Source organism: Canis lupus, chromosome 28, assembly GCF_003254725.2.
Source record: "Canis lupus dingo isolate Sandy chromosome 28, ASM325472v2, whole genome shotgun sequence".
Taxonomy (NCBI): domain Eukaryota; kingdom Metazoa; phylum Chordata; class Mammalia; order Carnivora; family Canidae; genus Canis; species Canis lupus.
In genome coordinates, this window is record NC_064270.1 from 16,322,724 (window position 1) to 16,335,817 (window position 13,094).

General features: G+C 42.4%; 1 protein-coding gene across 26 annotated transcripts in view; it reads right to left on the reverse strand.

The window, feature by feature from the left end:
- STN1 (STN1 subunit of CST complex) overlaps window positions 1–13,094 on the reverse strand; it is a 62,644-nt gene that overhangs the window by 13,595 nt on the left and 35,955 nt on the right. For 8 of the 26 annotated variants that reach the window (XM_035707822.2, XM_025467104.3, XM_049103060.1 and 5 more), the window contains one exon: window positions 6,403–7,197. The exons of 12 other annotated variants lie outside the window; for them this stretch is intronic. In XM_035707822.2, the coding sequence (XP_035563715.1) occupies window positions 7,037–7,197 (161 nt within the window). In that variant the 3' untranslated portion in view covers window positions 6,403–7,036. Of the gene's footprint in view, window positions 1–6,402; window positions 7,198–13,094 lie in introns of those variants that run through there. 6 more of the 26 variants (XM_049103054.1, XM_035707823.2, XM_049103064.1 and 3 more) reach the window with 1 other exon arrangement.

Genomic DNA, 13,094 nt, shown 5'->3' on the forward strand with positions numbered 1-13,094 from the left:
GATTCGATATCAGGACCCCAGGATCATGCCCTGAGCCAAAGGCAGACGTTCAACAGAGCCACCCAGGCATCACTATACCTGGATCTTGATGGCACAGGGCATCAGACCCCTAGCCTCCATGTTAAGGGCCAATTGCAGTTTAAAATCAGGAAATGTGATGCCTGTGACTTTGTTCTTTTTCAAGATTGCTTTGGCTATCTGGGGTCTTTTGTGGTACTATACAAATGATTGTTTTTTTCTATTTCTGTGAAAAATGCCACTGGAATTTTTATAGAGATTGTTTTGAATCTTTAGATTGCTTTGGATGGTATAGACATTTTAACAATATTAATGCTTCTAATCCCTGAACATGGACTATCTTTCCATTTACTTGTGCCTATTTGAATTTCTTTGATGCGTGTTTTTTTTTTTTTTATGATAGTCACACACAGAGAGAGAGAGAGAGAGAGAGAGAGAGAGAGAGGCAGAGACACAGGCAGAGGAAGCAGGCTCCATGCACCAGGAGCCCGACGTGGGACTCGATCCCGGGTCTCCAGGATCGCGCCCTGGGCCAAAGGCAGGCGCTAAACCGCTGCGCCACCCAGGGATCCCCTGATGCGTGTTTTATACTTTAAGTATACAGATGGTTTACCTTCTTGTTTAAATTTATTCCTAAGTATTTTATTGTTTCCAATGCTATTTTATTTATTTTTTTTTATTTTTATTTTTTGTTTTTTTTTTAATTATTTATGATAGCCACACAGAGAAAGAGAGAGAGAGAGAGGCAGAGACACAGGCAGAGGGAGAAGCAGGCTCCATGCACCGGGAGCCTGACGTGGGATTCGATCCTGGGTCTCCAGGATCGCGCCCTGGGCCAAAGGCAGGCCCTAAACCGCTGCGCCACCCAGGGATCCCTCCAATGCTATTTTAAATGAGATTGTTTAACTGCATTTTAAAACAGCTTGTTGTTAGTATATAGAAATACAACAGATTTTTTTACAACTGGAAAATAAAAGGACGTGGTTAATCTTCATGCTAAAGTAGAAAAAACCTCTAATATAGAGGAATAAATTAAAAGCCAGGATATAAAATGCTGATATATTTTTTTCTGGAAGGATAGATGAAATAGTAATGTGGTTATTTTTCTAAAAATATACATATAATCCAAAAAAGAAAAAAACAGAGTACCTGGAAAGTGGTAGACCATTTCTCCTCATTCTTTGTCCTTATTGATATGTATTTAAAAAAAAAAAATGAACACCAATAAAAAAAAAAAAAAAAAAAAAAAAAAAAAAAAAAAGTTTTTTGTTTTTTGTTTTTTTTGGTCTTTAAGAATGAGACATGAGGCTACAGAGGCGCCTGGGTGGCTCAGTGGTTGAGCGTCTGCCTTCAGTTCAGGGCACCGTCCTGGAATCTCGGGATTGGGTCCTGCATTGGGCTCCTGCAGGGAGCCTGCCTGCTTCTCCCTCTGCCTCTATGTGTCTCTCATGAATAAATAAATAAATCTTAAAAAAAAAAAAAAAGAATGAGGCTGTATGTGTATAAAAGTTGAAACATGTCTGTGACAGATTGTGCTTTCCAAAAATGGCCAGGGCAATATTCCTGGTTCTATAGGCCCTTCTAGAACTTTGTTACTCCCGATCAGGAGGTGGTTTATTCACTCCTCTGGGTGGGACTTTGACAGCTTTGGCAATGAGAAAACCACGGAAACGACACTGTGTGACTTCTGGGGCTATGCGCAGAATGGCCATACAGCTTCTATGAGGATCATGCTGTCTCTTGGGATGCCTACCCTTGGAATGCAGTCATCATGCTGTAAGGAATCCCAATCTAGTCCACAATTCAGTGGTTTGGAGTATGTTCACAGTTGTGCAAACATCACTGCCACCTAATACCAGAAGATTTCTATCAACCCAAAAGGAAATCCTATACTATCCTATCCAATCCCCTCCATCCCCCAGGCCCTGGCAACCACTATCTTTTTTCTCTATGAATTTGCCTATTCTAGATACTCCAGATAAATGGAACCATACAATATGTGGCCTCTTGTATCTGGCATCTTCCACTTAGTGTAATGTTTTCAAGGTCCATCCATGTAGTATGTATCAGTACTTCATTCCTTTGTGTGGCTGAATAATACTCCATTGTATGGATACACATTTGTTCATCCACTCATCACTTGATGGATACATGGGTTGTTTTCACTTACTGGTTGTCAGGAATGATAGTGTTATCAACATCGACATAGAATTTTTTGTGTGGACATGCCCTCAAATCTCTTAAGTACTTTAAAATCACCTATTAGGGGCACCTGGGTGGCTCAGTGGTTGAGCATCTGCTCAGGTCATGATCCCAGGGTCCTGGGATTGAATCCCGCATTGGGCTCCCTGCAGGGAGCCTGCTTCTCCCTCTGCCAATGTCTCTGCCTCTCTCTATGTGTCTCTCATGAATAAATAAAATCTTTAAAAAATTTTAAAAATAAAATCACCTATTAATATTAAATAACACATAACACGTAATAATTAAATGATACAATTAAGATAATTCTTATTCATCAAAACAGGTTTTCTATAGAGCAGCCAACCTGCTCCCTCATAGTAATGCAGATGTCCTACAGAACACCACATAGACTTAATAAAATAGCACTACTTCCAGACTTTTCACTAATTTACATAAGCCTTTCACCGAATCAGTCTGAGCTAATGACATACCACTTTACTACCTAAAAAAACTATTATGTGGTATTCAAAATTTCTCTCTTTATGTTCCACGATGAAACCTATCACTTTAATTTGACACACAGGGAAAGACTTCGGTCCCTTCAGGAATTTGGGATCTGATTTACAATTCTTATGAACACAGCCTTGTGCTGTACTGTGACTTACTTTTTGGGTTTATTTAATAAAACTTCAGGAAAAATAGGCTGTATTTAAAAATAAATTCTGTACAAGCTTCATCACGGTCATTTGGAGTCTGCCGTATGCTTCACATTCATCTCGTAAGGAAACAATGAGATGCTTCTCTGGGAAACTGCTATAGAGGCTACTTGTAGAGGAGAAACCACACTAATAAGATAGTATGGATGCTTTCCCTGATGGAAAATTACAAGTTTGCTTGGTTTCAATCGTTGGCACCAAATCCTGGGTTTCTCATCACTGAATTGACTTCTTTCCACTTGGCTTTCTCTCGGCCAGTGTCCTGGCACACTATCAGAGGGAAAAATAATTAGAAAGAAGTGTCTTTTAGGGTTGAGGAGCGCTGGTAGCTTACCAGATGGAGAGAATCACAGAGCTTCACACAAACCCCTGTCCGGACAGAAGCACTACTTGTCCTCCTGCTTACATAAACCATACACAGTATTCATGCCTCCTGAGAAGTGCACACTGAGAGTGCCAGGATGTTTCCCTCTTCTTCAGGGGAAGCCTCTGGTGGTTCTTCAGGGCATGAGCAGTGACCCAACTGTCGTTAGTCCCAAAGAATTTTCCAAGGGCTCTGCTCATCTTCTCAGAGTTCTTCTGCTGCCATGGGATTTAAGGCATCTTATTCCTGGTTTGCTCATCATTCAGGTTGTGTGGGGTGGGGAGTCAAAAGCAGCTTTATAATTTTTGTAGAAATAACAATTGCTAATTGTAAAATTGTCAACTACAGATATGTAGCTAAAAAGCATCTGATATCTCACCTTACAGGATCCAGTGGGTCACTTTGGTTTTTCTAGTAATCTCTACTTGATATGTAATTATTCATAGAGCATTTCTCAAATATACTTATGAACGTGGTGTTTAATCTGTGTTCAACCAGAAGCTGACTGTGAGACAAGGACTGGAAAGGAAGGGACTCATTTGGGAGATATAGCACATAGTAATGAGGAGTGGGGAAGATGGGGAAGGTAAGGCAGCCAATCAAGTGTGGCTGTCAAGTCAGCTGCTGCTGCAGGTGGATGGAGATTAATCCCACAAAGAAACTCTGGAAAATGGTGTAGAACACGTGCCTCAGAGATCTTATTTGAAGGGCAAGTGTACTGGGGTGTTTATACCCCAGGTCCCACTAGATGAGCTGTTCCTAGTGGGCTTAATTTTGAGCCTCAACAGCCTTCCAAGACACTGGAGAAAGACATTCCCTCTCTCCCCCCTGGGGGGGGCGGAAAGAAGGGAAGATCCTTGCAGGTAGAGGGCAGCCAGACATATACACAGAAGTGGTATCATTTAAAGGATAGCCAGGCACTGCTCTAGAGGCAGGGGACACAGCAGGAAACAAAACAGAGAAAGAGCCCTGTCCTCATAGGGCATTTCTTCTGCGGGAAAGACTGATAATAAAGGAAGTAAGAAATATATGTAAGGTGTCACATGATGATGAGTCCTGTGGAGAAAAATAAGTACTGAAAAGTCCTTGAGGGAGGGAGAAAGGGTTGGTTCTGATTCACAAAAGAGGGACCAGGGCAGGCCTTAGCAAGACGGCATCCTCAAGGAAAGACCCAAAGGAGGGGAGGGAAAAGGCTGTCTCATGGTTGCCTGGGTAAGAAACATTCCAGGCAGAGGAAACAAACACTAAGGCCTTACGGCAGGAGTGTCCCTGGGGTGTGAGGGACAGGAAGGCCTGTGCAGCTAAGCGGGGTGGGCGCAGGGGGCAGATTGCAGAGAGGAGGCCCAGCAGAGCAGAACCTTGTTGATACTGGGAAGCCCTGTAAGGGTCCTGCCTGGAGCAAGAGCCTCGGGAGAGCAGAAGTAGAGGACGACAGACTCTAGCTTCTACTTGAACAGATGGCTCTGGCTGCTGTGTGAAGAGTGGACTGGGGAGGGTCAGGAGGCAACTGCAATACGCTCCAGTGGAACAGTGCAAAGCCATTAGATTCTAAAAATACGTATAAGGTGGAACCAAGGTGACCAGTAGGAAGGTTGGATGTGGAATGTGAGAGAAAGAAGAGTCAGAGTGTTTGGCCTGAGCACCTGGAAAGAGAAGGAGGCCTTTTCCTGAATCAGAAAAAACTTGAGAAGGAACAAGTCTTTGGTCAGGGGTAATTAGGTGCCCGGCTGTGGGTATAAAGTTGTGGTGTCTTATAGACACTAAGCGGAGGCGTTGGTAGGAGGCTGAATGTAGGGGTCTGGGGTTCAGAAGAGGTCCTCACAGGATAAAATATGGTGAGTCTGTCAGCATATGGATGGTCTGAAGACCTCCAAGGGAGCAAGCTACACAGGAATGATGAGGTCTAACACAACACTGAGCTCAGGGAGAGGAGACCATGAAAAGGACATTGAGAAAGGGCACCCAGTGTGGTGTCCTGAAAACCAAGTGCAGAAAGTCTTTCTAGGAGATGAGACTGATCAACTGTACGTGTATACCCGGGCCACATTTATACAGATGTGCATGCAGAAACATCCTCTCTGTATAGAGATACAGATACAAGTAATTTAGAGCAATAGTGGTATACTATATAAACAGATCTGTGACTCAATTTTCTTGGTAAGTGTCCCATGGGAATGCTATCAGTCTACTCCATCATTTAACGGTTGCAGAGTATTTTACTGTATACATGTATCATAATTAATTTTTCCCTATGGATATTTTTCCCAATTATAGAACCCTAATTACACAGCAATGGGAATCTTGTGCATTCCTCTCACACCTGTGTGGTTGTCTCCTTGGGATAAACCCTGGAAATGGGGTTGCTGATTCAAGACTCCTTCCTGGGCAGCCTCAATAATCTACGATGTATTCAACATGGAACATCCTTTGCTATTAAGGAAGAACTCCTGGGGTGTTATTCCAAGTAGACCCCATTTACGGGGAAACTTCCAAATGCACAGAGGACACAGGGCAGCTATCTGGGTAAACTTCTGTTAGAAGGAGGGCAGATGTTTGGATCAAGTAGAAAAGTCCACGACAGGAAGCAATGTGTTGGTACTAGCCTTCAGCCTGACATATGAAACTGCAGCCAATTTCTGTGTATAAAAACCACTCCATTTCCACATAGAACAGAACAACTCTCAAGGCCTGCAGGCTCTCCAGCAGAGCCACTAAGAGCTTATTACGTCAAGAGCAAATGCAGCAGACGAAGGCAGATGTGCCTTTTTGCAATGACTGTAATTAACTTCCAATCTTTCTCCACACTTTATTTTTGCTGGCTGGATTTGTCATTTAGCTGTTAGAACAAGCCTACTACATATCTCAGAATTTTCCCCTTTACCTTGTCATTCCTAGCAACACCATGACTCCATCACCTGTCTGGGCACATACAGAGTCTTTGTCTGGATGTCAGGACGCCTTGCACATTTAGTGGTAACCTTGAAAACAGTATCTACCGGCCAGGCAAGGGACTTCAGGGCATTAAAGGACAATGTCTTTAGTCACGTATATCATCAAGTTTAGGGAAATACACTGAGACACCTTTTGATTCGTAAGGAAAGAAGTTAATGACCAACACAGCCATGCCTTGGATCCATTTATTCCCATCTCCGGGTGGGTCTGTAAACAACATCCATCCCAGGATTCAGAATCCACCACTGGTACTTGACCCTTGGAAATCACAGATGAGTGATATTCATCCAAGAATGAGTTCCCTACACTAAGTTCTTAACCACTGAGAGAGGCCTACAAGAATGTACCACCTGCCAGTCTGAAGTTTTAAAATGTTTTAGGTCTGTGTGATCTGGCTATATGCTTTTCAGTTCACTTTACCATGTGACATCCCTTTACTATGACAGAACCCTAAGCCACACACACACCAATTCAGCCACTTATACTTTCTTCCCTTCTGCTCCAAGGGTAAATGTCTGGTCCAGTATGGAGGTCAACAGGGAGGGTTTTCTTCTATGTCATGGCCGAAATAAAAGTTATTTTATCCCAAGGATATGGCAGCTAGAGGGCAGCCTACAGAATTTATGCCAAATTCCATTCCTTAAATAACATTTCACAGTTTATTATGAGACAATCGCCACCAGACCTATAGGACTCAGGGTGATGTTTAAAATCAGAGCCCAGGAGTGACCACCACCCCGTCTTCCTCTTCCCTGGCCTGGCCCCGCCCACGCCGTCCACTGGTCTCTCCTCAGAAGGCCTCTCCTCAGAACGCCGTGTAGTAGTGCTCTGTTGTGCTGACGATGTCACTCTGGTCCTCCAGGAGCTCCAGCACCTGCTGCAGCACACCTTCACTCAGGCCCGGGCTGATGCTCAGGCGAGCACAGGCCAAGATGTGCTGGAAGTGGCAGCCCTTCTCGGTGTCTGCTGAAAAAGGCAGTTGGCTAAGTCTGGCATGCCTGTCAGGCCCCCCTTCCCCTTCTTAGCCCTCCCCCTCCAAAGCTCCCAAGTCAGGACCTGCATTTTAACAAAAGCCCTGTTCTCAGGACCCTGATTTCACCACATGACGTGGACTCACAGCTCAGGAACTTGGGCCTTCCAACTTCAGGGAATGCTAATCATTTATTATCTATAACCGAATGGATTTTTAGTACTGACAATCTTTTTCCTCTAGTGCAGTTACATGCATGAGGGCACCTATTCAGGGCTGAACCCACAGCTTCCCAGGCGGAAGCCATCTTGAGATGGACAACAGAGCTGGTTACGGCAGCCTCCACAGTCCTCCCGTAAGTCCTGACTAACGAGACAGCCTGGGGAGGAAGGGATTCTGACCACTACTCCGTTCTCATTCCTCTCTGCCTAGGCTTCCGAGCAGTCCTGTCCACGATGGCTGTGTTCTAGTAATCTGCTTTCCTCAAAAAAACCCAAGACCATTTAGTTTACAATGATAAAAGTTCAGGGTTTAGCAACCTCTTTCCTACTTCAAACCAATGATTTAGAGAAGTGGAATGGACAGTGAAGCTGTGACCATTAGAGGGTCAGGGAATCAACTCAATGGGTTGTGTGATTAGCATTTGTTTCCTTATCAACAGATTAAGAAAGAAGGGAATAGGAAATTACAAAATGCATTGCATTATGGTACTATAAGTATTATTTTGTGAAACTTTTTACCTGTATATAAATATACACATGTATAAGTATATGCATTTTTTTCATGTATGTGTATGTATATATATGTATGTGTGTGTGTGTGTGTGTATATATATATATATAGTACTGGATCATGATGTAAAATGCATTTGTTACTCTGAGTCAAAGTCAAACCTCATTACTGAAAACAAACCCTCCCCAGATTCACTTAAAGCCCCCCTGCAGGGCCAGGCTTGGCCTCTCCATTGCATCCCCAGCATCTGGCACATCTGTTGCTCCACACAGTTACTGAATGTTGTTTTCAGAGAATAGAATGCTTTAGGCTACAGGAAGGTGATTAAAGAGGTATCGTGGTGTTGGGCAAAGCATGGTTTGGGAGGTGGCGCACCTGAGCCCCAGTTTTCTCACCAATGGTGGGGGGGAGGGACTAAGCAGGGGGGAGGGGGAGGGACTAAGCAGGGGGGAGGGGGAGGGCACCCCTGGGGTCCTTTCCAGCTCTAAGAGTCAGAGAATATCACAAGCAGTGCTCTTGAGCTAACGGAGACTTGCTAAATTCTGACCTCTAGTGGCCCTGTCAACTCAGCACTCCTCCCTGTTTGGGTTGCTGTTGAACAGCTTGCCACCTTCACTGGTTTCCAGGCTGTTGCTTCAACATTCATTCCATAAAGACTTCCCGAACCCTACAATGTGTGTAGTGCTGCAAAAGGAGGAGCAAGTGACAGAGGGAGAGCTGACTCCAGAGTCCAACAGACCCAAATTCAAGTACTAGCTCCAACTCAGGCAGAGCAGTTCACATCTCTGGAGGTGTAAGATGGAAAGAGTATCATCTACTTCACCAGAGGCTGTGGGGACTAAAGGAGCCCTGTGGCGGGTGCTTCCTACATGGCAATGATGACGACAATGTCATCTTCATAACCCAGATGGTGCACGTGACCTAGTCCCTATTCCAAAGCAGCTTCAGCCCTTCCTGGGAAGGGTGATGCTGGAGGGTAGAGAGGGACTCCAACCAAACTAGGCCTGTACATGGCAGAGAGGGAGCACTGGGACTCTCACCACACTTGGGTTTTCATAGGTCTTTGCTGGGCCTGGACGCCCAAGCTCAGGGATCAAGAGGACCTATGGACACATGTGGGGCCCCAAGCAGTGATGCTAACTGCCCCGAAGGCCTTAGACGATTTCTTCAGAAAGGCCATGCTGCCATCTGGGGGTTGTCTGGGAGGGATGCTCACAAAGTGACCTTCCAGTCACATGGGGAGAAGGACTGGTATTAGTTTTGCTTTATGTGTTTGGTAGAATTCACCAAGAAGCCATCAGGTCCAGAGCTTTTCTTTGTTGGTAGATTTTTAGTTACTGATTCAATCTCCTTATGAGTTAGAGCTCTATTCAAATTTCCTTTTTCCATGTGATTTAGTCTTGGTAGCTTTTGTTTCTAGGAACCTGGCCATTTCATCTGGTTATCCAGTTTGTTAGCATGAAGCTGTTCACAGTACTCTTTTACAATCTTTATTTCTGTACAACCAGTACTAATGTCCTCATTTTCATTTCTGACTTTAGTAATTTGAGTCTTTCCTTTTTCTTCTTCGTCTCCCTTGAGCTAAAGTTTTGGCAATTTTGATTTTTTTCAAAGAATCCACTTTTGGTTTCATTTTCTCTATTATTTTCTATTCTCTACTTCATTTATCTTTGCTCTAATTGTTTTTATTGTCTGTCTTCTTCTGCTAGCTTTGGTTTAATTTGTTCCTCTTTTATCTAATTCCTTAAATTGTCAGAAGTTCGGTTTTGATTTGAAATTCCTCTAATTTATAGTGTGTTTGTAGCTATAACATTCCCTTTAATGCTGTGTCTCCTAAACTTTGATTCCTCTAGCTATTTTCCAATTTCCTTTGTGATTTCTTCTCTTATCTACTAGTTAAGAGTGTTAATTTCCACAAATGTGTTAAGTTTTCTAGTTTTGTCAATGATTTTTAACTTTATCCCACTGTGGTCAAGAAAATACTCTGTATGGTATCTTTTTGTAATCTACTGAGACTAAGTAGTAACCTAACATATGCTCTATCCTGGAAAATGTCCCATGTGCACTTGAGAAGAATGTGTATTCTATTGTTGGAGTGTTTTGTGTAGGTCTGTTAGGCCCAGCTGATTTCTCGTGGTGTTCAAGTCCTCTTTTTCCTTATCTTCTGTCTGTTGGTTCTATCCATTATTGAGAGTAGGGTATTGATGTCTCCAAATAGTACCGTAGAACTATTTATTTCTCTTTTCACTTTCATCAATTTTTGCTCCATCTATTTTGATGGTGTCATTAGGTACATAAATGTTTATAATTGCTATATCCTCTTGCTGTATTGAAACTTTTAGTAATATATAGTGTCCTTTTTTGGTTTTAGTAATATATAATGTCCTTTAAAACTTTTGGTTTTAAAGTTGGTTTTAGGGATCCCTGGGTGGCTCAGTGGTTTAGTGCCTGCCTTCGGCCCAGGGCGTGATCCTGGAGTCCCGGGATCGAGTCCCATGTCGGGCTCCCCGCATGGAGCCTGCTTCTCCCTCTGCCTGTGTCTCTGCCTCTCTCTCTCTCATGAATAAATAAATAAAATCTTAAAAAAAAAAAAAAGTTCGTTTTATCTGGTATTAGTATAGCCACCCCTGCTCTCTGTTGGTTATTTTTATTTGCACAGGTTATCTTTTTCCAACCTTTCACTTTCAATCCATTTGTGTCTTTGGATCTAAAGTGGTGGCATTTCTTTCTTTCCTTTTTTTTAAAGATTGATTTTTTAATTTATGTACATATGTATGTATGTATGTATGTATGTATTTCTTTATGACACACAGAGAGGCAGAGACCAAGGCAGAGGCAGAGGGAGAAGCAGGCTCCATGCAGGGAGCCTGATGTGGGACTCGATCCTGGGACCACGGGATCACACCTGAGCCAAAGGCAGATGCTCAGCCGCTGAGCCACCCAGGCATCCCTAAAGCGGTTGCATTTCTATAGACTAAAAATGAGCTATCAGAAAGAGAAAATAAGAAAACAGTCTCATTTATAATTGCATCAAAAATAATTAAGTATCTAAGAATAAACTTAACCAAAGAAGTGAAAGATCTGTACTCTAAGAATGATAAGACGCTGGTGAAAGAAACTGAAGATAAACAAATGGAAAGACATTCTATGCTCATGCAATGGAAGAATTAAGATAAAGATAAGCTGGGCGGGGAGTGTAGAGGAGAAGCAGACACCCTGTTAAGCAGGGAGCCCGACCTGGAACTCAATCCCAGGACTCATGACCTGAGCTGAAGGCAGAAGCTTAAAGGACTGACCCACCAAGATGCCCCACCATAAGACTTCTAAAAGAAAATATAGGCAGTAAACTCTTGGGACATCAGTCTTAGCAATATTTTTTGGATCTGTCTCCTCAGGTAAGGGAAACAAAAACAAAAATAAACAATTGGGACTACATTGAACTTTTTAAAAAAGCATTTGCATATGAGGGAACCATCAACAAAACCAAAAGGCAACCCACTAAATATGAAATATCTGTGCATGGCAGATCTATAAGAGGTTAATATTCAAAACATATAAAGAATTCATATAACACCAAAAATACAAACAATCCAATTAAAAAAGACCCGAATAGACATTTTTACAAAGAAACCACACAGATGGCCAACAGACACATATCAAAAGATGCTCAAAAGCACTCATCATCAGGGAAATGCAAATTAAACCCACAATGAGATACCACCTTATACCTGTCAGAATGGCCAGAATCAAAAAGTCATCAAGAAATAACAAATGTTGGAGATGTGGAAAAAAGGGGATCCTCAAGTACTGTTGGTGGGAATGTAAACTGGTGCAGCCACTATGGGAAATAGTATAGGGGTTCCTTAAAAAATTCAAAATTGAAATACCATATGATCCAGCAATTCCATTTCTGGACATGAAATTCCATTTCATTTATCTGAGGAAAATGAAAATACTAGTTTGAAAGATATATCTGCCCCCTTATATTCACTGCAGCATTATTTACAATAGCCAAGATAAAGAAATAATCCAAGTGTCCATCGATAGATGAATGGGTAAGGAAGATACAGTGTGTATATACAATGGAACATTACTCAGCTATAAAAGAGAATGAGTTAAAAAAAAAAAAAGCGAATGAGTCTTGCCATTTGCGAAAATGTGGATAGACTTAGAGGGTATCACACTAAGTGAAGTCAGTCAGAGAAAGACAAATACCATATGATTTCACTCATATGTGGAATCTAAAAACCAAAACAAACAAAACAGAAACAGACTCATAACTACAGAGAACAAACTGGTGGTTGCCAGAGAGGAGGGGAGTGAGAGAATGGATGAAGTAAGTGAAGTACAAACATCCAGTTATAAAACAGTGACATGAATGTAAATAGAGGTAAAAGTCAATATTTTAATAACTTTGTACGGTGACAGATGGTCACTAGACATCATGGTGATCATTTTGTAATGTATATAAATGTTAAATCACTACACTATACACCTAAAACTAATATAATATTGTAAACCAACTATACTTAATTTAAAAAAGAGAGGTGCCTCGGTGGCCCAGTCGGTTAAGTAACTGACTCTTGATTTCAGCACAGATCATAATCTTCAGAGCCCCCTGTTGGACTCCCGGCTCAGCGAGAAGTCAGCTTCAGAGTCTCTCTCTCCCTCTGCCCTCCTCCCGCTCACGCATACTCTCTCTAAAATAGATGAATAAACTTAAAAAAAGAGAAAACTGATGCAGAGGCCTGCCCAAGATCACACAGCTACAAAGAGGTAGACGTGGGATTCAAACCCACTGAAGGGGGGCTGGAGAGCCCAGCACTTCACCTCTGCCATGCTGCCTGGCTTTAGACAAGCCCAGTATCAGTGCTTAGGGGCTGGAAACAGGCTTCACATTTACAGTCCTTTCCTTATTGTAAGTTGTTCCGTTACTGACTTATAAAGGACTAGAGATTTCATGTCCTACCAATCATCCTGATAAGGAAAAATTCAATGCTGTTATTTTGTACAAAAGGTCAGAAACGAACAGCCCAGTAGGAATGATTAAGTGGTTGAAGATCTATCTATACATATAATGGAATCCTGTGCAGTGATTAAAAAAGACTGAGGCACTGTTATGTGTGCTGTTGCTGAATGACTTCAAGAAGCCAATGTTAGA